Here is a 24,826-nt window from a genome sequence, read left to right as displayed (position 1 = left end):
CTGTCACTGTTCTAATAGACATCACGGTCTTGTCATTTTGACCGCCTACCCACCCTTTTCATTGGCTCTCTTTTTACGTTTCTATTGGTTAGAAGGCTACCAAGTCCCGCCTCCTACTGCACAGCACCACCCTCATTTCCCGTTCTTCCGCAATCATTTACTCTGTAGCTGTGTTTATTGGCCAGAAGGTTCAGATTCCTGGTTTTCTACTGGTTGTTTCCTTCGTCCCACCTCCTTCCTTGGCTCACCCTCTGATTGGCCTCCTCGTCCTCCGCCTTCTCCGTTTCCTCCTTCTAGATTACCCACCCACTTCCCGCCTCCAACACCACCCACCCAGCCATCGATTGGCAGGAACCCAGTTTCCTCTCTTCTATTATTCGTCCAAGTGCTTTGACAGAGGCGGGAGAAAAAAGGGGCGCGATGGGCCGGCTCCCGCGCAGGCGTGGAACGCGCAGACGCAAGCCGCTCCGCCGCGTGTGCGCAGGCGCGACGCCGGCCACTCGCTCCAGGCAGGAGGGAGGGGGCGGCGAGAGCGCTCTGGGGGAGGGGGGCGGTGAGAGGGCACGAGCGAGACCCCGGCGCGAGGCGCCCCGCGACCCCTGCCCCGCCCCCGCGCGCCCCGCGGCCGCCGCGCGCCGCCCCGCCCCTGGCGCGCGCCGGGCCGCGCCCTTCGCCCTCTCCCCTTCCCTGCCGGGAGGCTCCGGGCGGCCTGAGGGGCGGCGCCTTCTGCGGCCTCCCCGGCCGGGGGATGTGAGGGGCGGCCGGCGGCTATGGAGACGGGCCCGGCGCCCCTGGTGGCCCCGCCGCGCCGTCATGGCGCCCCTGCGGCCCCCTCGCCGCCGCCCCGGGGTTCCCGGGCCGGGCCCATGTTGGTGGTGGCCCAGGGGCCGCCTGTGACTACGGCCACTTCGGCCCCCGTCACCCTGGTGGCCCCCGGGGAGGCGCGGCCCGCCTGGGTCCAGGGGCCGGCCCCGACCTCGGCCTCGACGGCCCCGGCCAGCACGGTGGTGGTGCTGACTCTGGAAGCTTCTTCCGAAGCCCCGGAGATGCAGGTTCCCCCCGGCCCGGAGCCCCCGGTGCCCGCGCCCGCGGCCGCAGCCCCAGCGCCAGCGCCTCCGGCGTCAGGGGTGGACTCCCCGAAGATGGAAGAGATTCGAACCTCACCTGTCCCAGGACCAGGGACCCCCACCAAGACCCCTTCCAGAACAGCTCCTGGGGTTCTGGCCGGCAAACCTCCGCTTGCCCCCAAGCCGGGAACCCCAGTGGCCTCAGGAGCGACTGCACGGGGTGCAGCAGCAAAGGTGACAAGTGGACCTGGACATGGGGCTGCAACAGCAACACCAGCATCAGCAGGACAGGCTCCAGAGGACGCCTCGGGCCCTGGTCCTGGCGCTTCAGGGACGACTGAGGCTCCGGTAGCAGTCGTGACGGTGACCCCAGCTCCAGAGCCGGTGGAAAACACTCAAGACCTGGGCTCTACATCCAGCTTGGGACCTGGCATCTCGGGGCCTCGGGGGCAGGCCCCGGACACCCTGAGCTACTTGGACTCTGTAAGCCTCATGTCCGGGACCTTGGAGTCCTTGGCGGATGATGTGAGCTCCATGGGCTCAGACTCGGAGATAAACGGGCTGTCCCTGCGCAAGACGGACAAGTATGGCTTCCTAGGGGGTAGCCAGTACTCTGGAAGCCTGTAAGTAGCCACCAGGTACCCGGCAGGACCACCCCGGGAAGTGGAGGTCCAGGTGGAAGGGGGATGGTCAAATGACACACCTTGGCCAACCTCTAGCTGCCCAGCCTCCTCTGAGGATGGGGGAGAGGCGGTTGATTAATAGGAATGTGGCATCTAGAGCAGCATATTGATGGTTTCATGGGGGGGGAATCAAGGATCAGCATCTGGTCCAAGCCTAGACCTTGTCTTTGGAGGGCTGTGTGTCCTTGAGCTAGTGGCATCCCTGTTTCTGAGCCTTAGTGTCTTCTATGAAGGGTTGAATGAAGTGATACCTAAGGTCATCTCAGCTTTTTGGTGGGGAGTTCTAGCTACAGACCTGATGATCTGGAAGGTTGGTTGGGCAGTGGGGGATTGTGGTAGGGACCTTTGGCCTCTTTAGGGACAGTCTGGCAGGGATGCAGGCATCTTCCTTCACAGCTGGAGTGATGAGGTAGAGAAATCAGCTTGATGGAGAAAAGACCCTGAAAACAGGGCTCCTCTGAGAAACAGAGGTCAGTTTTATGTCTTCACTGAAGGAAAGGGGGTGGGGAAGGCCTCTTCCCCATTTCCTCATCTCCCCAGCTGGGCTTACTCTTTCCTAGTTCCCTCCATGGGCCTGAGTCACTCCTGAGGTGGGGGAGTTACTGCTTCTGATTTCTTCCTTCCCTCAGTCTGATCCTGCTCATTGTTGTGTTCCCTTAACCTGCTGGTCAGCTCAGCTTACAGCATCGCCTGAGCTCGTTTGTGCCAGTTCCTATGCTGCAACTCACCATAAAGTAATTCTTTTCTCCGGATGAGCTCATCTGGAGGTTGTGACTAGTACTTGAACAGCTGGTTTCAATACAGTATGTCAGGTGTAGCCTAGGAGGGTTTTGTGAACACCTGGAGAAGGGATCTTCTCCCCAGTGTGGTCTGAATCATGAAGAATAAGTGTGTTTTAGACCTGACTGTATGTTGAAGCAGGGTAGGGTAAAGGATTGTGTATGGGGAATAAAAACGGTTTATAAGCTAGCAAATATCAGAAAAGTTTTGATTGAGCAACAACATTCATGGTATGTTGTAGGGAAGGTGTGCTGTAATTGAATTTTGACCCTGGTGCTTTCCCATGGCCCAGGAAGAGTTATGCTCAGTTTATAGATGGATTTGAATTAGAACAGTTGAGTGAATTGCATGTCAAATGCCTCTTTCTTCAATACTAGACTGTCTTAAGGAATTTGGGTTAAATTCAAGTTCAGAGAGTCCCTCTTGCATGTGCTTGCACTGTGCTTGGGTGCTGTTTCTCTGCTTTCTAAGTTTGGGGCTCTAAAAATGTGTGTTCTCTTCTTACCTCAGAGGTAAGGCTGACTGTGGCACTAGTTACCTTGAAAGCTTTTTTGTCTTCAGGGTAAAGTCCAAGCTCTTTAGCTTGAACACAAGCTCCTTATTCTGGCCACACCAGCCTCAGTCTGATTTCTCACTACTCATTTCCAGGCACTCTGCTCTGGTTCTGCAGAACTCATTGTAATTGTTCCCCATTTATATTTAGGCCTGTACCATCCGTTAAAAATGTTCTTTCCCTTCTTTGGTAATTTAATTCTTTCTCTTTTTTTTTTCTTGTGGCTGGTCCTGGGACATGAACTCAGAGCCTAGGCGCTACCACTGAGCTTAAGGCTAGAACTCTACCACTTGAGCCACAGCTCCACTTCTGGCTTTTATTTTTTGGTAGTTAATTGGTCATAAGAGTCTCACGGACTTTCTTGCCTGGACTGGCTTCAAACTGAGATCCTCAGATCTGTCTCCTGAGCAGCTAGGATTACAGGTGTGAGCCACCCGTGTCAAGCTGCTAGGTAATTTCTACTCATTCCTTATGGTTCACATCAGATTCATTCTTCTCCAAGAAGCTTTCCCTGATACCTGACTCTCCAATTACATGACTTGTGTGCATCTTTGCATTTCCCATACCATGCTGGAACTTCTTAGACTGTGATGTTCTTGTGCATAGGAAAGGTATCTAAATCTTCCTACCACTTAGCTCCATTTCCAGCTTTTTGGAAATTAATTGTAGATAATAGTCTGTCAGACATTTGGGTTGTCTTTGAACCTCAATCAATCCTCAGATATCAGCTTCCTGAATACCTAGGATTACTGGTATCTAGATATGAATTCTTTGTTTTGTTTGTTGGTGCTATTTGGGTTTGAACTCAGGGCCTCATGTTTCTAGGCAAGCGCTTTAGCACTTGAGTCACACCTCCAGCCCTCCATGGGACTCTTTATCGCCTCCACTAAACTGTCAAAAAAAGCCAGAAGTACAGCTGTGGCTCAAGTGGTAGAGCACGGGCCTTGAGCAAAAAGAGATCAGGGACAGAACCAAGCTCAATGACTGGCAAAAACAATAACAACAACAACAAAAAAAACAGGGCTGGGAATGTGGCCTAATGGTAGAGTGCTTGCCTAGCATGCATGAGGCCCTGGGTTCGATTTCTCAGTACCACATAAACAGAAAAAGCTGGAAGTGACACTGTGGCTCAAGTGGTAGAGTGCTAACCTTGAGCAAATGAAGCTCAGGGACAGTGCCCAGGCCCTGAGTTCAAGCTCCAGAACTGGGGAAAACAAACAAACAAACCCAAAACAATAAAACAAAAAACCTAGGCACCAGTGGCTCATGTCTCTAATCCTAGCTGCTCAGGAGGTTGAGATCTAAGGGTCATGGTACAAAGCCAGCCGGGGCCAGAAAGTTAATAAGATTCATAACTCCAGTAAACTACCAAAAAACTGAAAGTGAATCTGTGGTCAAGTGGTAGAGAACTAGCCTTGAGCCAAAGAAGCTCAGGAACAGCAACCAGACCCTGAATTTAATCCCAGTACCAGCACACACATGAAAATGATATCTTTGTTAAGAAGCATAGAATTTATGCTCTGATCCTAAAACTTCTACTTAACAGTCCTTTATATAGATTTTTTTTTTCATAGTACTCCAATTTTGTGATGACATCCCTTTTTATAGCCAAAGAAGAGACTCAGGTTATAGTTCCCAAGACTCTCTCCCTTACAAACCAGCTTATAAAGGACAGAGCTGGGACTTGAGCTTAGGTCTCCTTTCTTTCTTTCTTTCTTTCTTTCTTTCTTTCTTTCTTCCTTTCTTTCTTTCTTTCTTCCTTTCTTTCTTTCTTTCTTTCTTTCTTTCTTTCTTTCTTTCTTTCTTTCTTTCTTTCTTTCTTTCTTTCTTTCTGTCGTTGGGCTTGAGCTCGGTCTGGGCGCTGTCCCTTAGCTCTTCAGCTTAAGGCTAGCACTCTACCACATGAGCCACAGCACCACTTCCAGTTTTCTGATGGTTTATTGGAGATAAGAGTCTCGTGGACTTTCCTGCCCAGGCTGGCTTTGAACCAAGATCCTCAGATCTCTGCCTCCCGCGTAGCTAGGATTACAGGTGTGAGCCACCGGTGCCCAGCTTAGGTCTCCTTATTTCTAAAGCCCAAACTTTCATTTCTCCTGGACTGGCTTCTACAATAACTTTCAAATTAGGGTTATAGCAAGTGTGAAGCTCTGGCAGAAGAATAGCAAACAGGGCAAGAAGAACTTCATTTGTCTAGAAATCAGGGAGATTTCAGGGAGAAGGATGGAAGAGGTACATGAAATCTCAAATTCTCAAATGGTAGAAGGGATATATATAAGATATATATATATAAGATATATATACAATATATATTATATATATATATATATATATATATATATATATATATATATATTTTTTTTTTTTTTTTTTGGTCAGTCGTGGGGCTTGAACTCTGGACCTGGGCACTGTCCCTCAGCTCTTCAGCTCAAGGCAAGCTCTCTACCACTTGAGCCACAGCACTACTTCTGGCTTTTTCTATTTATGTGGCACTGAGGAATCGAACGCAGGGCTTCATGTATGCCAGGCAAGCACTCTACCACTTGAGCCAAAGCAATACTTCTGGCTTTTTCTGTTTATGTGGTACTGAGGAATCAAACCCAGGGCTTCATGTATGCGAGGGAAGCACTCTACCACTAAGTCACATTCCCAGCCTCCCTGAGCTTTTTTACTCAAGGCTAGTGCTTTACCACGTTGAGCCACAGTTCTACTTCTGGTTTTTGAGTGGTTAATTAAAGATGACTCTCACAGGGACTTTTATGCCCACGCTGGCTTTGAACCTCCATCCTCAAATCTAAGCCTTCTGAATAGCTAAGATTACTGGCATAAGCCACCAGTGCCTGGCTAGAAGGGATCTTAAGAGGCTGATAGGATGAAACTCAGTTCTAAAGATACAAATACATTTGTTCTGCATTTGATTTGATAGATAATTACTATTACTTACTGAGCCCCTTGCTTTGTGTTTAGTTCATATAACTTCAGCAAGTCCCTTTGGAGGCTACTGTTATTTTCTTCACCTTATGAAAAAGAAAATTGAGGGGCTGGGAAGGTGGCTCAGTGGTAGAGTGCTTGCCTTACATGCATGAGGCCCTGGGTTCAATTCCTCAGCACCACATAAGCAGAAAAAGCCGGAAATGGCTCTGTGGCTCAGGTAGTAGAGCACTAGCCTTGAGCTGAAGAGCTGAGAAACAGTGCCCAGGCCCAGAGTTCAGGCCCTATGACCGACTTAAAAAAACAAAGAAAGCAAGCAAGCAAGAAAGAAAGAAAAAGGAAATTGAGGCCTAGAAAAAGTAAATGACTAGCCTAAGGTCACGCTGAATAAATGGTACGGCTAGGCTTTGGATCCAAGTCTTAATACAAAAAGTGGCTTTTATTTATTGTTGTTTTGTGGCACTGGGAGTTGGACCAGGGCCTTATGCATGCTAGGCAAGGGCTCTACCACTGAGCTACATCTCTAGCCAAAATGTGACTTTTAAATATTCTGTACTCATTCTTCAAGTTTGTATGTGTCTAAAGTGGGATCACTGTATAGATTCAACAGGGAAGGAAGCCCTTTGAGTGTAGCAAATAAGGCTGTGGATATGGCTATCTGGCTAGACATTGTAATGCTTGCTAGCTCACAGAATACCCAGTTTCTCATTGGAGTCTAGCAAGGTAGCAGGCACAACTTCCCCAGCAACACAGGTTTTATACTATGGCTACTTAACCCCTTCCATGCTCCCCCATCCTACAGAGAAAGTTCCATTCCTGTGGATGTGGCTCGTCAGCGGGAGCTCAAGTGGCTGGAGATGTTCAACAACTGGGATAAGTGGCTGTCACGGCGTTTCCAGAAGGTTTGAGAGGGTTATATGATGGGTTGGGCAGTGTACCAGGGTGGGGGAGGGACATTGCTCTAGGGAAGCCCAGGAAACTTGACAGTGTCCGCCTTCAGGACCATATTGGGTGTAGGTGGTACTTGGTCCCCGAGAGGAGGAGAAGCTTTAAGTAGAAGGCCAAGGACAGGTCCAGTGGAGTCAAGTCTGTCATGTAGGAAGAGTTTGAAGAAGTCTGAGGACTGCTGGGAAAGCTTGGAAGCCCTGTCAGACCTTGAAACTGTCCCCCTGGCTGCCACTCTGCTTTAGGTGAAGCTACGCTGCCGGAAGGGGATCCCCTCCTCCCTAAGAGCCAAGGCCTGGCAGTACTTATCTAATAGCAAGGAACTTCTGGATCAGAACCCCGGCAAGTTTGAGGTGCGTGCAGCTCTAGGGTATGGAGACTTGGCCCTGTCTGTGCAAAGAGCGTGTCGGCTTCCTCAGATCTTGAAATAATCCTTTCTGTCCCACTGCAGGAGTTGGAACGGGCTCCTGGGGACCCCAAGTGGCTGGATGTGATTGAGAAAGACCTGCACCGCCAGTTCCCTTTCCATGAGATGTTTGCTGCTCGAGGGGGGCATGGGTAAGGTGGACTGACTATGGGATAGTCAGTAACCATTTGTTGAGGCTAAAAACCAGTTCTTGCAAGCTGGGTGCTGGTGGCTCATGCCTATAATCCTAGTAATTCAGAAGGCTGAGATCTGAGACATTCCTGCCTGGGCAGGAATGTCTGTGAGACCCTTTTTTTTTTTTTTTTTTTTTTGGTTGTTCATGGGGCTTGAACTCTGGGCTTGGACGCTGTCCCTCAGCTCTTCAGCTCAAGGTGAGCGTTCTACCACTTGAACTACAGCGCCACTTCCAGTTTTCTGGTGGTTTATTGGAGATGAGAGTTTCAAGGACTTGCCTGCTTGGGCTGGCTTTGAATCTCGATCCTCAGATCTCAGCCTCCTGAGTAGCTAGGATTACAAGCCACCAGCGCCAGACTAGAGACTCTTATCTCCAATTAAACACCAAAAAGCCAGAAGTGGAGCTGTCACTCAAGTTGTAGAGACTAGTCTTGAGCACAAAAGTTCAGACAGTACCTAAGCACTGAGTTCAAGCCCCAGGACTGGCACAAAAACAAAAAACAGTTCTTGCCCTGTAGGACTTGAAAAGTGATCCTTAATGGACTAAATGTCATCTTGTGTTAAAGCAGGGATCTCAGACTAAACTTGGGTTCTATGTGTGTCTCTGTCTGAGGGGGGTTTCATTGAAAAGGTTTCACTTCATATTTTCCTTTAAGTTTCAAGGTTTCCTTCAAGGATAGATGGGCAATGGGGTGGGGCAGAGTTTTTCTGCCTGGGGAGTTTTGTAAACACTGTCTATCTAGGTAGTGAGCTCTACTGAGGTAGAGCTGAGACTAAAAAAGTTTGGGGCCATATCACCAATAGGTGAGCTCTTAAATACTGTGCCAAGACACTTGAGTTTTTGTTGTATAGGCTATTTCCTAAAGCTGTGAGGATACATGCGTATATTATCCCTTTAAAGTATTCAAGATGATGGTAGATGGTTAGATACGCTTTTTTGTTTTGCAGTGCTGGAGATCAAACTTGGGGCTTCGCACATAATGGGCATGTGCTATCTATGAGCTACATCTCCAGCTCTGCATGGACCGGTTTTTTAATCAATAAGTTCATCTTTTAACCAATACTGAGTACTTGTTATCTGTCAGGTAGTGTTTTAGTCATATATGAAAGCAGTGAACCAAATAAAAATCTCCTGTCCTTGTAAGTTATATTGTTTTTAAGGGAATAAGCAGTGTATCAGATTAAAAAAAGTATGTTTGTGGTTTACAGAAGAGTTGAAAGCAAGAAAGGAGAATAGATCAGATGCCAGTGGCTCATGCCTGTGATCCTAGCTACTCAGGAGGCTGAGATCTCAGGATAGCTGGTAAGGGAAGTCTGTGAGACTTTTTTTTTTTTTTTTGTCCTGGTGTTAGTCCTGGTCCTGGGGCTTACACTCAAGGCCTTCTTAGCTTTGTCCCTGAGTTTTATGGGTTTTTTATTGCTTTTTTTTTTTTTTACTAGACTATCGTTCTATCACTTGAGACACACTTCCAGCTTTTTTAGTGGTTAATTGAGGTAAGAGTCTCACAGACTTTCCTGCCTGGGCTGGCTTTGAACCACGATCCTCAGATCTCAGCCTCCTGAATAGCCAGGATTACAGGTATGAAGTGGTTAATTGGAGACCCATCTCCAATTAACCAGTAAAATCCTGCAAAGTAGAGGTGTGGCTTAAGTGAAAGAGCACCAGCCTTGATCAGAAAAAGCTAAGGCAGTGCCCAGGACTTGAGTTCAAGCCCCAGTACCACCTCAAAATAAAAAGACTGTGAGTGGGGATGGGATTACAAAATGACCAGATCTGGCTTACCTTTAAAGAAGATGGCTATAGCTGCTACCTTGAGAACAGACTGTAGGGAAACAAAGGTAGCACCAGGCCAGTTAGGAGACTATTTCTGTAATTCAGAATAGGTGATGACGGATGATGACAGGAAGGTTGCTGTGGAAGAATGAGGAAATGTAGCTGGGTTCTGAAGGTAGTGTAATAGAGATCGCTACGAGATTATATGTAAAGTATGTGAGAGAAAAAGAAAAAGACGTTGTGGTGACTCATAAAGTTTTTGATCTCAGAAACTAGAAGAAAGGAGCTATTATTTACTGATAATGATAAGGAAAACTGAGGAGAAAGTAGGCTTTGGGGCCATATCAGGAGTTCACTTTTGGAATGTTCAGTTTAAAATTATGGATGTGCCACATGCCGGTGGCTCACACCTGTAATCCCAGCTACTCAGAAGGCTGAGGTCTCAGGATCAAGGTTTGAAGCCAGCCTGAGCAGACATATCCCCTAGGCTTTTATTTCCAATTAACCAGCAAAAAGCCAGAGGTGGAGGTATGGCTCAAGTGGCAGAGCAAAAAGGGTAAGGGAGAGTGGGAGGTCCTTCCTGAGTTCAGGTTCAGTACCAGGATTAAAAAACTAAAACACGTGGTTTTTTGACGGTGTGCTGTTATTGTTTTTTTTTGTTGTTGTCTTTTTTGTGGGGACAAAAGAGAGGCATGGGAATGGAGGGGGAAGGATGAACAAATGAAGTTGTGTACTGTATTCAACATACACTCTATGAAAAATAAACTATGCAACTTATGGGCAGCGATAGGAGGGTAATGAAAATTGGAAAAAGTGGTGGCATTGTCCAAGAAGCATTGTACTCATTACCTGACTTAATGGAATTGTAGTGCCTTTGTACAACTCCTTAAAACTGTAAAACCAAGCCAAAACAAACAGAAATAGAAACAAAAGAAAGATGTCCAAGGATTGACTCTTGAAGCTCAAGTGATTTGGAAATAAGGAGATAACCAATAGAGAGTGGACTGAGATATTAGAGTTGTAGGAAGGAAACCAGGAGAGTAGTTTCTGGAAGCAAAGTGAAGGTTTCAGAGATCAGCTGCGAGAAATGTTGCTGAGAGGGCAAGTCAATCAAGCCTGGGTACTGCCTTCTGGATTTAACACTGTGGAGGTGGATAATGACTTGATAAAAGCAGTGTTGTGTGACTTCTCTAGAGAATTGTGGGGAAGGACATGAAAGAGAGCAAGTCTATATTGTGGGAGAGTTTTGCTGACTAGGTAAGGAAAGAATTGCTCTTTGCAGGGGAATAGGAGGACTACAGGAATTCTGTTTCAGTACTGGAGCTTGAACTCTGAGCTTTGCATTGTGGCTCGGCTTTTTTGTTCATGACTGGCACTTGGCCACTTAAGCCATACCACCTGATTTTGTTTTGTTTTGTTTTTGTTTTGCTGGCTAATTGGAGATAAGAGTCTCTCAGACTTTTCTGCTGGGATTTGCTTCAGTCCACAATCCTTCAAATCTCAGCCTTCTGAATAGCTAGGATTATAGGCATGAGCCACTGGTGCCTGGCTCAGGAAACATTTTTTTAGTCAAGAAGGAATTACAGCATTGGTATGATGATAGGAGTGATCCAGTCAAGAGAGAAAAAATGGCTATGTAGGAGAGATGGTGGTTGCTGGCTTGATAGTCTGTGTGGGTGAGTGAAGATGGGATCCAGAACCCAACTGGAAAGGCTGTGCTTGGCAGGGATCACAGACAGTTCACCCATAGCAACAAGGGGAAGGCAGGGACACAGATGAAGGCAGTGGGTGGATGTATTGTGGGAGCTTGTGGAAGTTACGTATTTAATATGTATTAGGTAAAATAACCAGTATATCAAACCTGTCATTTCATGGGTAATTTGCAAAGTGGAGAGAAAATATTAAGTAAATAATAGTGGGTTGTTATGCAGATAAGACATAAATGATCACACTTGAATGACTGGATTTTGGGCAAAGCTATTATAAGCAGTGTTAGGAGTATGTGTGAGACTGGAGTCAGGGAGAAGAGCAGGGAGATCATTACCTTTCTTTGGCAAGAGATGGAGAGCTGATCTGGAAATGGCTTTGGAGGAGGAGAGAGAACAGACATGAATAGAGTTCAGGATGTAGCATTGCTTAGACTTGGTGGTTAACCAAGGGGAATTGAGGAACAATCTTTTTTCTGATGTAGAGCTGAGGAGATCTAAGTCCCAGGTATGATGGACACCAGCAAGTCTCGGAGAGAAACAGTTGTAGAGCTGACTTCATTCTTTTAGTTGCAGAGACAAAGACATAGGTTTGGGGCTGTTAAGTCTTCTCAAGAGCCAGGGCCCATTGAACTTGCTGAGAGAGCTGATGAAATCCAGTGAAATAGATAAAGCAGCCCTTGCCTGGGAAAGCTCATGCCCTGGAGTGATAAAAAAACATCCAGACAGTGCTAGAGGAGGGCTAGCACTGTGGATGGTACAAGTGACCTTGGACATTTATGGGATGGTGGCAGAAGGCTGGAGAGAGTGCAAGCTTTACTGAGCAATGAGTAGGAAGTATGTGAGGCGTGTGGCCCAGGGTGGAAGGCTGGGACTTGGATGCTTTGATTGTGGGTTGAACCTCTGGTGGGCATGGCTAGGAAGCTGAATGGAGGAGCGTGGTGGTAAAGCTCTAAGGCCAATCTGTAATCAGCTAGATATAGGAAAGGTCTGGGCTGAGGTTGGTTTGGTTGGGGACAGAGAGCTCCCATTGCTGTGATTGCCATGTTCTGCAATCCCTAAAGGCAACAGGACCTGTACCGAATCCTCAAGGCCTACACCATCTACAGACCTGACGAGGGCTACTGCCAAGCCCAGGCCCCAGTGGCTGCAGTCCTGCTCATGCACATGCCAGCTGAGGTCAGCATCTGTGGTCCTGGCCTGGGGGGGTGGGGGGGGGGCTCTTGGCCTGTACTTGGTGATAGGGGAGCTTCCTACTCCCTGCTTCTCAGGTTCCATCCCTCCCTCCTCATTGTTGTCCTTCTTAGCAAGCCTTTTGGTGCCTGGTGCAGATCTGCGACAAGTACCTCCCAGGTTACTACAGTGCAGGGCTGGTGAGTGTTTGGGTACCTGGGGTTGTGACTTGCTAAGGCTGCAGGGGAGGTCCTTCCCCTGCCCATCCTGGCCTTTCTATCCCTGTGTTCTCTGGACCTTTCCACTGAGGTGAGGATCAAGGTTGATTCTATCCTGAGGGCCACAGCGGACCAGGCCTTCTTCTCATGGCTCTTTCCACCTTCAGGAGGCTATTCAGCTGGATGGAGAAATCTTCTTTGCACTCCTGCGCCGGGCTTCCCCATTAGCACATCGGCACCTGCGGCGGCAGCGCATTGACCCTGTGCTCTACATGACAGAATGGTTCATGTGCATCTTTGCCCGCACCTTGCCCTGGGCTTCAGTGCTGCGTGTCTGGGACATGTTTTTCTGTGAAGGTATTTAAGTGCCATCTAGGCTATGAAGGGGCTTAGGTTCTGTGGTGACTGTCAGAGAGTTCTGCTATATTTCTGGTGGCCCATGGACAAAAGGTACTTGTTGGGCCAAGGCTTCCCTATAAGTAATCTATGGAGTAGAGAAACGGGGCTGGGTCTTGTTTTAGCCAGCCCACTTTCCTCCTAGGAATCTGAACCTATAGCAATACAACCCCTTCTTGGGGCCTCAGTTTCTTCATCTGTAAAGTTGGAAGTAGATAGGGATAAGAACTGTGAGCCCTTTTAATAATTTAAGAGAATTAAGAGCCTAATGGCTGAGATCCTGGGCTTGGAACCAGCCGCCCCCCCCCCCCCCCCCCCCCCGCCAACCTTTCTCTTTTTTTGTGTGTGCCCGTCGTGGGGCCTGAGCTCTAGAGGCCTGGGTACTATCCCTGAGCTCTTCAGCTCAAAGCTAGTGCCCTACCACTTGAACCACAGTGCCACTTCCGGCTTTTACTGCTTATGTAGTGCTGAGGAATCAAACCCAGGGCCTCATGCATGCAAGGCAAGCGCTCTACCACTGAGCCACCTTCCCAGCCCTCCTCCCCCCATTCTTTTTTCTTCTACCCTATAGGAGTCAAGATCATCTTTCGGGTGGCCCTCGTTTTGCTTCGACACACGCTGGGGTCAGTGGAGAAGCTGCGTTCCTGCCAAGGCATGTATGAAACCATGGAGCAGCTGCGCAACCTGCCTCAACAGTGCATGCAAGAGGACTTCCTGGTACATGAGGTAGGCTCTCAGCATACCCCACTGCTTTAGCCCATTCCCAGGTCCTCTGTATTCTGATTGTTTGTTTTTTGTTTTTTTGGTCCGGTCGTGGGGCCTGAACTCTAGGCCTGGGTGCTGTCCCTCAGCTCTTCAGCTCAAGGCTAGCGCTCTACCACTTGAGCCACAGCACCACTTCCAGCTTTTTTCTTGTTTATGTGGTGCTGAGGAATCAAACCCAGGGCCTCAGGCATGCAAGGCAAGCGCTCTACCACTGAGCCACCTTCCCAGACCCTATTCTGATTTTTTGAACTGGGGGAAAAAAAGATGGGCACTGATGGTTCACACCTATAATCCTAGCTACTCAAGAGGCTGAGCTTTGAAGATTGGGGATGAAAGCCAGCCTGGGCAGAAAAGTCCACAAGACTCTCCAATTAACCACCTAAAACCCAGAAATGGAGATGTGGTTCAAAGTGGTAGAGCAACAACCTTGAGCAAAAAAGCTCAGGGACAGCACCCAGACCCTGAATTCAAGCCCCATGACCACCAACAAAAAAAAAGAAAAAAAAAGGGGGTGGTGGTGATAGTAGGCTTTGTCAGGGCCTTGCACTTGTTAGGCAGGTGCTGGAACACTTGGGTCTCATCTTCCTTCTGGTACTTATTTTCTATATCTAGGTTACAAACCTCCCAGTGACAGAAGCACTGATTGAGCGAGAGAATACAACTCAGCTGAAGAAGTGGCGGGAAACCCGGGGAGAGTTGCAGTATCGGCCTTCCCGGCGACTACATGGCTCGCGGGCCATCCACGAGGAGCGCAGGCGTCAGCAGCCACCCCTGGGTCCCTCCTCCAGCCTCCTTAGCCTCCCTGGCCTCAAGAGCAGAGGCTCTCGGGCAGCTGGAGGGGCCCCCTCCCCTCCCTCTCTCCCCCGCAGAGCCAGTGCTGGGCCTGTCCCGGGGCCCGTGGTGACTGCAGAGGGACTGCACCCTTCCCTTCCCTCACCCACCGGCAACAGCACACCCCTGGGTTCCAGCAAGGAGACCCGGCGGCAAGAGAAGGAGCGGCAGAAACAGGAGAAGGAACGGGAGAAGCAAGAGAAGGAGAGGCAGAAGTGGGAAAAAGAACAAGAGAAAGAACAGCAGAAGCAGGAGAAGGAACGGCAGAAACAGGAAAAGGAGAGGGAGAAGGAGCGGCAGAAACAGGAGAAGGAGCGGGAGAAGGAGAGGCAGAAACAAGAAAAGAAGGGCCAAGGCCGGAAGCTTTCCCTGCGTCGGAAGGCAGATGGTCCCCCAGCGCCTCATGATGATGGGGACAGGTCCTCTGCAGCTGAGGCCAGGCAGGACGCTTATTTCTGACCTCTGCCTGGGGCTGGACAGCATGGCCCCCTCCATTTCCCTCAGCCAAGAACAGGCCAGGCCAGGCCTGGGATCCTCCCTCAGCCCCTTCAACAGGCTGTCCCTCCTTCTGAGGAAAGTGGCTTGATTCTCCCATTTTTTGCCAGCTGCTGGTCCCTACACAGCTAGGACAGCCACAATGCATGGGGCAGCTACATTTCCTGGGGTAGCCATGACCAAGGCTGGGGCCACTTGCCTCTGATTAGGCCCAGCTGGGATGTCTGTCTCTCCTGCCAATTCCCTCTGGGGTCCTTTCCCAGGTGCTGTCCTAACTGGCCTCTTGTCACCACAGGGGTGACTCTTGGCAGCGGCAGCAGTTTGCAGATTCTTACACACCAGTGGCTCACATTACCCACAAGGTAGAGCCAGGTTCCTTTTCCCTTCTTCAACCCTGCGCGTTTCTCCCACTGCCTTTCTGGGGGCCAACGCTCTCCTCTCCTCCCGCTACTTTTGGACATCTCTGTTGTAATTATGTACAGAGGATCAAGGTTGGCCCAGGGTGGGGTGCTCACTCTGTCCTTCGTTCTCCTTCCAGTGTTCCTAAACTTTGGTATATTTAAGGGGACATGCACTCAAATAGGAACTGTCCCCCTCTTCCCTTCCCGTACTTCTCTGGCACTCCCTCTTCATCTACCTGCTCTGTATTCTCAGGCCTCTGCTTTATCTCACCAGGACTCCTACTTTTCATCTTGTTCCCTTCCAACCCTCAAGCTCCTTTCTGAGTAAGGGTCCTCCCTTGAGTCCAGGGGATGGAACCCAGTGTTTACATTCTCTTCTGTCTCAGCCCCATCCCATGCGGCGCTTTGAGGAACCGGAAAAAGAACCTGCTGTTGTACCTGGGTTTGTCTCCTTGCCTTGTTATTTGATAGAGGAGGCTTATGGGGAAGGCCTAGGAAGGGAGGGGAAAAAACCAGGGCCTTGGTCTCTGAAAGCAGTTTGTGATCTCAACAGGTAGGTAGGTGGTAGCTCTTGGCCCTTGGTCCAACTCTCAGTCTGTCATCAACAAACACTGGTCGAACTTCTGCTCCAGCTTTGTCTGAGAGCTGCTACCTGCATTGTCATTGGCTTCCTGGAGCCCTCTAGGTACTGCCCGTAGCACCCGGATCTCCTTACCAATGCGCTCATGCAACTCCTGGAAGTGGGAGGGAGCAGCAAGAGCAGCTAGAAAGCCACTGTCTTCTGGGGGTGCGCTGGGCTCTTGGCCAGCTGCCTGGCACAGCTCCTGATACTGGGCTTCCAGGGCTGGTAGCAGTGCAGCCAGCCGCCTCCAGCTCACCCTAGCCAGTGCACACAGCCAAGCTTCTAGTTCTTCCTGGTTTTCTGCAGCTAGTTTGTAGGTCCTTCCCCTTGTGCCTTCCACCCCAGGAGTCTGGATGGTAAAGGCATAGGGTTCTGCAGCCTTAAGGTGGGGCTCCACTTGGCAGTTCTCCAACAGGATGAGGCCCAGGGGTGTGTGGTCTGCCTTGTGTTCGAGGTAGAAGAGGAGGTTTCCCCGGAGGACAAACCAACGCCGCTGATAGCTGGTGTTTCTAGTCCCCTTCTTTAGCAAGATGCCCTCCTGGTCCGGGGCCTGTGTTCTATGCCCATGGAAGAGACTGAGCACAGACTTGCGGTGCAATTTCATGATGATCCAGTGTTGGAGAAAGCCCTGGAAAAGAGTGGTCTGTTGCTTTGGAGAATCCTCCATGCTGCCCTCTCCCAGCTCACCCATGCAATCCTGGCCTACAGGGTTTAAGATCGGATGGTCCCCAGGTCTCCCCCTCACTTCCTAATCCTGCCAATACTTGGGCCACATTTCATCACCACCTAGGTGATGCTGGGTCCTCTTGGCTAAGCAGTGGGCTTCATCCTGCAGCTATGGTTAGGAGAGGTATTGTTGCCCTTTTTCCAAGCCTACCTGAGAGCAGGATGCAAGGGGCTTCTGGCCTAGGCTCAAGGCACCGGTGTCAATGCCACCTCACCTATGATGGCTTTCCTACCCCTGAAACCAGGAACTGGCCCGTGGAATGGACGCGGGGCAAATGATTTCCTCTGGGTCCTAAAGGAAGCTAGGTTCATAAAGTGCCCTATGTGCCACAGGGCATTCTCTTAGGGAAAGAACAAGCAAGGTCTCATCTCAGGGAGGGCTGACAACTTCAAGCGGGTGTGTGTGTGTGTGTTTTGTAAAGGGTCTGGCTCTGTAACCTGGGCTGGCTTCGAACTTGCCATCCTTTCTCAACCTCACGGGTAGCAGGGTTGCCCACGGGCAGCAGCACTACGCCTGGCTCTCAAGGCGAGATTTCTAGTGAAATGGCATTGGACGTCGGCTCTGGAAGAAGCGCGACTCGAACCCTTCCTGGAAAAGGAAACGGGCAGGATGCCACCGGCCCTGCCCAGACTGCTCTCCATCCTAACCCTGGACACCCCCTAAATGGATGCTCTCCACGTCCTCGCCAGAGCCTCTGCGGCTGTCAGGGAATCGAAGTGACTTCCGGCCACCTGCGTGCGGGTCTAGGTGTAGATCGGCCCGCCCTTCCCATCCTCTGGAGGCTTCCGTCACTTCTGGCTGGGGAGAGGCGGGAGGGCGGGCAGCTGCCCCGCCTCAGCCCCGCCTCTGCGCACTTCCGCCCGCTCTCGCAGTTAGCCCTCCGGCTCGAATGAAGCCACTTCCGGTCTCCTTTGGCGCCTTCCTCCATCCTCTTCCGGGTTATGGCGGCCTGGTGCCCCGGATGTAGCCTTGGAGAAAGCATCTTTCCTTTCTTCTTCCACCTCCCCGTGGGATCCCAGGTGAGCGCGGGCAGTTGGGACTACCTGAGTGCCCGTGGCTCTGCTGCTGGTGTGATGTGTAACAGTCCGGGACGCTGGGGGAGTCACCACGTGGATGGGAGTCGGCGTGGGGAGAAGCGGAGCGGCTGGGGCGCCGGGTCCCGGGTCCACCCGGGCCTGGAGGGTCCGGGAGTGGGGGAGGGGGCGTGTCAGCCTGTCAGGACTCGGCAAGCCCGACTCCCTTCTTCAGGGAGGATCACAGGCCCAGCGATTCTCTCAGTGCTCCCTTCCCGAGCTAGGCCTGTCTCTTCACCAGGAGCAATGCTTGTCCCGGGGGCCCTCTCGCGGTCAGTCCCTTCCTTATCTAGTTTCCTTACTCTGCATCCTTTTCCTGGACTCAGCTTGAAGAAATCCCCCTCTGCCAGTCATGCCAAAGAGGAAAGTGACTTTCCAAGGTGTGGGAGATGAGGACGATGAGAATGAAAACAGTGCTCCCAAGAAGAAGGTGAAGTGATCTACGTTGCCTTCGGGGGAGTAAAGCGTACGGGGGCGGGACTCCAAGCCTGAATGAAGAGGAGGAAAGGGGTTGTGTATCATAGAGTTTCCCTGCATTCTCTGAGTACTGGGTCTGAATGGTTTTCAGTTTGGGTCCAGATGTTGGGCTGTTTGGGAAGTCATCAGTAATCTGCCTGTCTCACTGCTGGTTCTTACTGACAGCTGGTGGACCCTGTGGTTGGGGCAGGGGGCCCTGGGAGCCGCTTCAAAGGCAAACACTCTTTGGACAGCGATGAGGAGGATGATGATGATGAGGGGTCCAGAAAATATGACATCCTGGCCTCGGAAGATGTAGAAGGTGAGTTATATACAAGAACTGAGGGCTGGGAAGTAGCTCAGTGGCAAAGCACTTGACTAGCAAGTGAAATGTCCTGGGTTCGATCCCCAGTACCAAAATAAATTTAAAAAAAAAGTAAACATGGACTCTGCTAGAAGGAAAGGTCAGGGGCCTGTCTCTGTCTTACATACCTAGCGTAGGGTAACCTTTTTTTTTTCTTCTTTTCTATACAGGTCAGGAAGCAGCCACACTCCCCAGTGAAGGAGGTGTACGGATTACACCCTTCAACCTGCAAGAAGAGATGGAAGAAGGCCATTTCGATGCTGATGGCAACTACTTCCTGAACCGGGATGCTCAGATCCGAGACAGCTGGCTGGACAACATTGACTGGGTGTGGCTCAGGGGCTGGCATAACTGAGGCCTGGGGATGGCAAGTACTGGGCCTGGGCCCCAGTGGAGGTTTATAGGAATTTGGGGGGGGGGTTAGTCATGTCCCTGAGGTTTTTCACTCAAGGCTAGTGTTTTCTGGTGGCTAATTGGAAATAAGAGTCTCACAGACTTTTTTTCCCTAAACCATGATCTCCTGATCTCAGCCTCCTGTGTAAACTAGGATTATAGCCATAAGCTACCAGAGCTTGGCTTGAATTTTTTTTTCTTTTGTGCCAGTCCTGGGGCTTGACCAGTCCTGGGTGCTGACCCTGAGCTTTTTTGTTCAGGGCTAGTGCTCTACCCCTTGAGCCACAGCTCTACTTTTGACTTTCTGTGGTTAATTGAAGGTGAGAGTCCCACAGACTTTCTTTCTTGGGCTGACTTCAAGCTGAGATCCTTAGATCTTTTAGGATTACAGGTATGAACCACCTGCACCCAGCAGGAAATAATTCTTTATCTTTCCTTTATAGGTGAAGATCAAGGAGCGGCCACCTGATCAGCGACAAGCCTCAGACTCAGAGGATGAGGACAGTGTGGGCCAGACACCAATGAGTGCCCAAGCCCTCCTAGAGGGACTTTTAGAGCTGCTGTTGCCAAGGGAGACAGTAGCGGGGGCACTGAGGCGTCTGGGGGCCAGAGGAGGCAGCAAAGGAGGCAGCAAGGGGACAGGGAGGCCTAGCTCCCCCCAACGCCTTGACCGGCTCTCCGGGTTGGCTGACCAGATGGTGGCCCGAGGCAACCTGGGTGTATACCAGGAAACTAGGGAACGGTTGGCTATGCGGCTAAAGGGGTTAGGGTGCCGGACCCAGGGAGCCCCTGACCCCACCCCTCCACCCTCCCTGGACATGTTCGCTGAGGAAGTGGCTGAGGGGGAGCTGGAGACCCCAACCCCTGCCCAGAAAGAAGGTGAGCTTGGAGGGCCAAAGAGGGGTACTGTGGGGAGAAGGCAGGGTACTGGAGGCCCAAATGGCTTTGCCTCTTGTTTTAGAAACAGAGTCGTCAGGAGATGGTCTGGTGGATGTAATGTGGGAATATAAATGGGAGAACACAGGGGATGCTGAGCTCTATGGGCCCTTTACAAGTGCGCAGATGCAGGTAAGCCCCTGTCTATATCCTTTGGCCTTGTCCCTCCCTCCCCTGACTCCTGTCGTTCTTCTCAATTCTGTTCTCTCTTCCTGCAGACGTGGGTGAGCGAAGGCTACTTCCCCGACGGTGTTTATTGCCGGAAGCTGGACCCCCCTGGTGGTCAGTTCTACAACTCCAAACGCATTGACTTTGATCTCTACACTTGAGCCTATTGAGAGCCCAGTTGAGTGGCCCCCTTCTTTTCCGGACATGGTGGAGGAGGCCCCGGCGACCTCAGCAGTTAGGATATTGGAGGCCACTTTTCAATCAGTTTTCCTTTCCCTTAAATCCTTGGCTGCACAGATGGCCAAAAGCCAGGGGTGTATGCCATAGCTCCTCTGGCCTTGCCTAAGTCCTTGAGTGTTTCCTCCATGAAGTTCCTCCTTGGCAGTTTCTCTCTGATTTCTTGGACCACCTCACCTTTGTGGACCCCCATTAGTAGCAGAGTTCAAGCCCATCAGGTGTCTTGAGGTCCCCTTTCCCAAACTGCTCATTGTGTAGAAATCCTTTCACTCGCACCCTTCTCCAGTCTTCTCTGGAGTTCTTGTTCTGTTCCTCTTGAGTCTTTGACTTTTGGGACTTCAGGTTCTCTGTCTGTTTGACCCCCAGGGATAGAGGTCCCAAGTGGAGATTTAAGGCCTGGAAGGGCTAGGCTATCTGGACGACTTTAGGACTCTGTTGAGGGCAAGCAGGAGCATGGTACACACTGGCTCCCACCTTCTCAAGCTCCGTAGACGTCAGCCAAAAGCGCTGTGAGCCTGAGACTGAGCTGACTCTTCCCTAATCTGGCTTCTCTTTCTCCCGTGGCAGTTTCCACGCCTCTTAAGTGAAGTGCAAACCGTGATGGTACATGAAAGGCCCTTCAAGGCCATCGGGGCTAGCCATGCATTGCACAGGCACAGAGAGGGGGCAGGAACTCGCTAGAGATCACACAGTGATTCCATGGGCTCAGACCCAGTGGGCATGTTTTTCCAGACTTTGCTTGGCCACAAAGTCTTTTCTGCTTGACCTTGTAACCTCCATTCCCAAGCCCTGCTTGTGACTACTACTGGGCTAATGTCTGGAGGAAACAGGTGATTGGGCTGGTCTGCTGCCAGGAACTCTTGAGTCTGGTTGAGGAGGCAGGGAAGACAGGTGTAATTTTATTGCCTGGACTAACACGTTCTTCCCCAACCAGTATTGCCTTATACCCCACCTAATTTGTACCAAGTTAGATTGATTATTCTGCTGTGTCCCTGTGGCTGAACCAAGTGGCTGTACGGGACTGAGGGAGCTGGCTGGTGCCCAGGTGATAATGGCTCTTAGAAGCTCTCCAAGTGTTGCTAGTATGCCATCAGCTGAAAACCCCTGAGCAGCCTCACTCCTGTGACTCGGGCACTCCTGAAGAGAGAAGACACCTTCTTGACCTTTCTGGGGTAACAGCTGATCTTGTGTGGCTTTTGTGGAGACGGTTAGTTGCAGGAGATCTGTGTACCAGAGTTAAGAGGCTACCCAGGAGTCCCAGAGGAGCAGGGACCAGCCTAGAAACAAGGAGAGTCAGGGAGGGAGGGGCGGTTTGAGGCTGAGTGGGGTCTCGATACTCTTGTGAGGCCTTCATCTTCTATATTTAGGTCCTTTCAGTGCCAGCCTATGCCAGAGTTTGACTCCCAAGAAGCCATCTTTGTTGTCAGACCTGACTGTTAGTAAGAAAGAAAATCCTTCCAGATAAAATCGGAAAGTGTCTTTGATTAAAAGATACCTTGGTTCCAGAAGTGTTTAGAAATGAAAAGAAATACAGCGGTCACCTTTGTAGCCCCAATGACTATTCCCCCTCTCCTCAAATAGTGGAGATTGAATCCAGGGCTTTGCACTTAAGCCACACAACCCCCTGCCACCCCTCCCCTTCTCCAGTCCTTTTATTTGTGCTTTTTTGTTTTTGAGATTAAAGTCTTACTAAATCCGCCTGGGCAGGAACTTGGGATCTCCCCCCCTTCTACTTGCTGAGTAGCTAGCTGGGATCGCCAGTGTACACCACCAATCCAGGCTGTTTTGGGAAGTGGGGAGTGTCCGTGTTTGATGGTGGATGGCTGCCTAGGATTCCTGCTCCTGGTGTCCAGCAGCAACTACAGACTCCACCTGTTCAAGGCTTGACTTCATCTCACAGCTTCTCCAATGGCACTGGGGGGTGGCCAGAATCATGGTTCACAAAGATACCCACGTGCCGAGCTCCAGGCCTGTGAATATTACCTTCATGGTATAAGAGAACTTGCAGACAAACGATAGTGAGTTTTGAGATTATTTGGGGTGACTGAAGTGGGACCAGGGTCTTCTCAGTGGTCCTTATGAGTGAAAGAGATCAAGTTGAGAGGCCCCCAGCAAGAAAGAAAGGGGAGGACATTGCTCTGCCAGCTGTGAAGATGGAGGAAAGGGCTGTATGCCAAGGTGTCCTAGAGAAGCTGGGGAAGGCAAAAAGTACACTTTTTTTTTTGCCCCAGTCCTTCAAGAGCGTAGCCCCTTGAGAAGGCTGGTCCAGTGAAACCATCTTGGACTTCTCAAGAATAGTAAGATAATAAACTTGTGTTGTTTAAAGCGGCTAAGTTTGTGGTCATTTGATACAGCCCCAGTGTGTAGTAAATCCACATCTGGCCAGCTGAGTGCCTCCCCCGGGGGCCACTGTGGTCATAGGCTCTCCCTGTGCTCAAGCCGTTTCCGCCTATGACTGGGCTTACCTTTTGCCAATCTAGATTTGCAGAAAATTTAGAATACTCTAAATTCACTTAATTTCCTCTGTTAACATCTTAAAATAACATGTTTGCCACAACTGACAATTCTAACGTTGCTACTATTTTTTTCCAGTCCCAGGAAAGGGTGGAGTCAAACTTGAAGGCTCACAAATTCTGAACAAACCCTCTACTACTGAATTGTCCTCAGCCCAACATTACTGTGGGGTTTTTGTTTGTTTTGTTTTTTGGTGTTGGTCGAGGAGTTTGAACTCAGGGCACTGTCCCTGAGCTTTTGTGCTCAAGGATAATGCTTTGAGCTATAGTTCTGACTTTTTTGGGGGAGTGGGGGTGATTAATTGGAGTTTCACAGCCTTTTCCTGCCCTGACTGGCTTCAAACCACAGTCCTCAAATTTCAGCCTCCTTAGTAGGATTACAGATGTGAGCCACTGGAGCCCAGTCCAGCATTACTGTTTAAAACAGCTTTATTGAGATGTACTCCACCCATTTAAAGGACACAGACATGTACCCCCACACCTAACTAGACTCTAGACTTTAAGAAATATTCAGAGTGAGCCAGGCACCTTTGGCTCATACTCAAGAGGCTGAGATCTGAGGAGCTTGGTTCAAAGCCAGCCCAAGCAGGAAAGGCCATGAGACTTACTGTCAATTAACCACCAAAAAATACTCGGATATTGAGTGTGGCTCAAATGGTAGAGCACTATCCTTGAGTAAAAAATGGACAGTGCCCAGCTGTAAAACAAAGTACACATTTTATTGCCTTTTAGTGTAATCGTAGAGCGAAAACCACAATATAATTTTAGAACTTTGTACCATAAAAGAAACCTTGAGGCTGGGCACCGGTGGCTCACGCCTGTAATCCTAGCTACTCAGGAGGCTGAGATCTGAGGATCGAGGTTCAAAGCCAGCCCGGGCAGGAAAGTCCGTGAGAATTTATCTCTAATAAGCCACTAGAAAACCAGAAGTGGTGCTGTGGCTCAAGTGGTAGAGCGCTCACCTTGAGCTAAAGAGTACAGGGACAATACCTAGGCCCAGAGTTCAAGCCCCATGACTGACGGAAAAAAAAAAGCCTCAGTACCAACACACACACACACAAAACCCCACAAATGATGACATAATAGAACCAGCATTAGTCCTCTTCACCCTCAAAGTGAGCTCACCACACTTACGACTTTAAACCACACCCAAGTGTTGATTTCTCCCCAATTTCATCTTCAGCATAGACCTTTTTTGTAAGCTTAAAAACTGGCATCTTTGCGTTGTTTTAGTGGGCATACCAAACAGCATGTCCCCAAATGCACTCTTTTTTTTTTTCTTTTTTTTTGGGGGGGGTCCGGTAGTGGGGCCTGAACTCTGGGCTTGGGCGCTATCCCTCAGCTCTTCAGCTCAAGGCTAGTGCTCTACCACTTGAGCCACAGCACCACTTCCGGCTTTTTTCTTTTTGCTTATGTGGTGCTGAGGAACCGAACCCAGGGCCTCAGGCATGCAAGGCAAGCGCTCAACCACTGAGCCATCTTCCCAGCCCTCCAAATGTACTCTTACATACACCCTGCAACCCGCAGCCCTCCCCTATCAGCTGGAGTCAGAGTAGATAGATAAGGAGACAGAGAAGTTAAAATGAGTAATTATTAAAGGGGCCAGACTCTCACATTAAAACTGAGAAATAGAAACTAAAAAACAACCAGTTACAATGCAGAGGCTATCTGTGTCTGCCTTCGTTGAGACCCTAAGAAGCTGCAAACTTCTTAATGGAAAGAGAAAATTGGGCCTAGCACCAGTAGCTCATGCCTATAATCCTAGCTACTCACAAGGCTGAGATCTGAAGATCCCAGTTCAAAGCCATTCCAGCCACGTAAATACCTGAGGGCTCTCATCTCCAATTAACCAGCAAAAAGCCTGAAGTGGAAGTGTGGCCCAAGGTGGTAGAGCGTCAGCCAAGTAAGAACAAGAGGCCCTAAGTTCAAACCCTAGTACTGGTACCAAACAAAGAATTTGAAGGCAAATCTGGCTAAGGAAAGTCTCCAAATCACCTGTTGTCCCTGTGTTTTGAGTAGTT

The 24,826-nt window shown here is 50.0% G+C and overlaps 3 protein-coding genes across 5 annotated transcripts; 2 read left to right on the top strand and 1 right to left on the bottom strand.

The window, feature by feature from the left end:
* Positions 1-699: 699 nt before the first annotated feature.
* Positions 700-15,758, top strand: LOC138841750 (TBC1 domain family member 10B-like). Its single transcript, XM_070042611.1, has 9 exons — positions 700-1,690; positions 6,814-6,913; positions 7,202-7,309; positions 7,408-7,514; positions 12,102-12,216; positions 12,345-12,410; positions 12,596-12,785; positions 13,396-13,550; positions 14,202-15,758. The coding sequence occupies exons 1-9, from the start codon at positions 771-773 to the stop codon at positions 14,877-14,879; spliced, it is 2,439 nt and encodes an 812-aa protein (XP_069898712.1). The 5' UTR covers positions 700-770; the 3' UTR covers positions 14,880-15,758.
* Positions 15,749-17,538, bottom strand: LOC138841752 (sesquipedalian-1-like). 2 transcript variants are annotated; one of them, XM_070042616.1, is made up of 2 exons: positions 17,397-17,538; positions 15,749-16,566 (listed from the first exon to the last, which is right to left on the bottom strand). In XM_070042616.1, the coding sequence occupies exon 2, from the start codon at positions 16,540-16,542 to the stop codon at positions 15,907-15,909; it is 636 nt and encodes a 211-aa protein (XP_069898717.1). In that variant the 5' UTR covers positions 16,543-16,566; positions 17,397-17,538; the 3' UTR covers positions 15,749-15,906. The 2 variants fall into 2 exon arrangements, with proteins under 2 accessions (XP_069898717.1, XP_069898716.1); XM_070042615.1 differs by lacking the exon at positions 17,397-17,538 and adding an exon at positions 16,816-17,388.
* Positions 17,539-17,563: 25 nt separating this feature from the next.
* LOC138841751 (CD2 antigen cytoplasmic tail-binding protein 2) lies at positions 17,564-22,620 on the top strand. 2 transcript variants are annotated; one of them, XM_070042614.1, is made up of 7 exons: positions 17,564-17,684; positions 18,065-18,168; positions 18,381-18,516; positions 18,729-18,886; positions 19,395-19,830; positions 19,919-20,019; positions 20,106-22,620. In XM_070042614.1, the coding sequence occupies exons 2-7, from the start codon at positions 18,091-18,093 to the stop codon at positions 20,214-20,216; spliced, it is 1,020 nt and encodes a 339-aa protein (XP_069898715.1). In that variant the 5' UTR covers positions 17,564-17,684; positions 18,065-18,090; the 3' UTR covers positions 20,217-22,620. The 2 variants fall into 2 exon arrangements, with proteins under 2 accessions (XP_069898715.1, XP_069898713.1); XM_070042612.1 differs by having other exon boundaries at positions 17,566-17,684; positions 19,913-20,019.
* Positions 22,621-24,826: the final 2,206 nt, after the last annotated feature.

This window comes from Dipodomys merriami, unplaced genomic scaffold (assembly GCF_024711535.1).
Source record: "Dipodomys merriami isolate MVZ:Mamm:240054 unplaced genomic scaffold, mDipMer1.0.p SCAF_328, whole genome shotgun sequence".
Classification (NCBI taxonomy): domain Eukaryota; kingdom Metazoa; phylum Chordata; class Mammalia; order Rodentia; family Heteromyidae; genus Dipodomys; species Dipodomys merriami.
The sequence above is the reverse complement of the archived record's forward strand: the minus strand, read 5'-3'. Positions and strand labels throughout refer to the sequence as shown.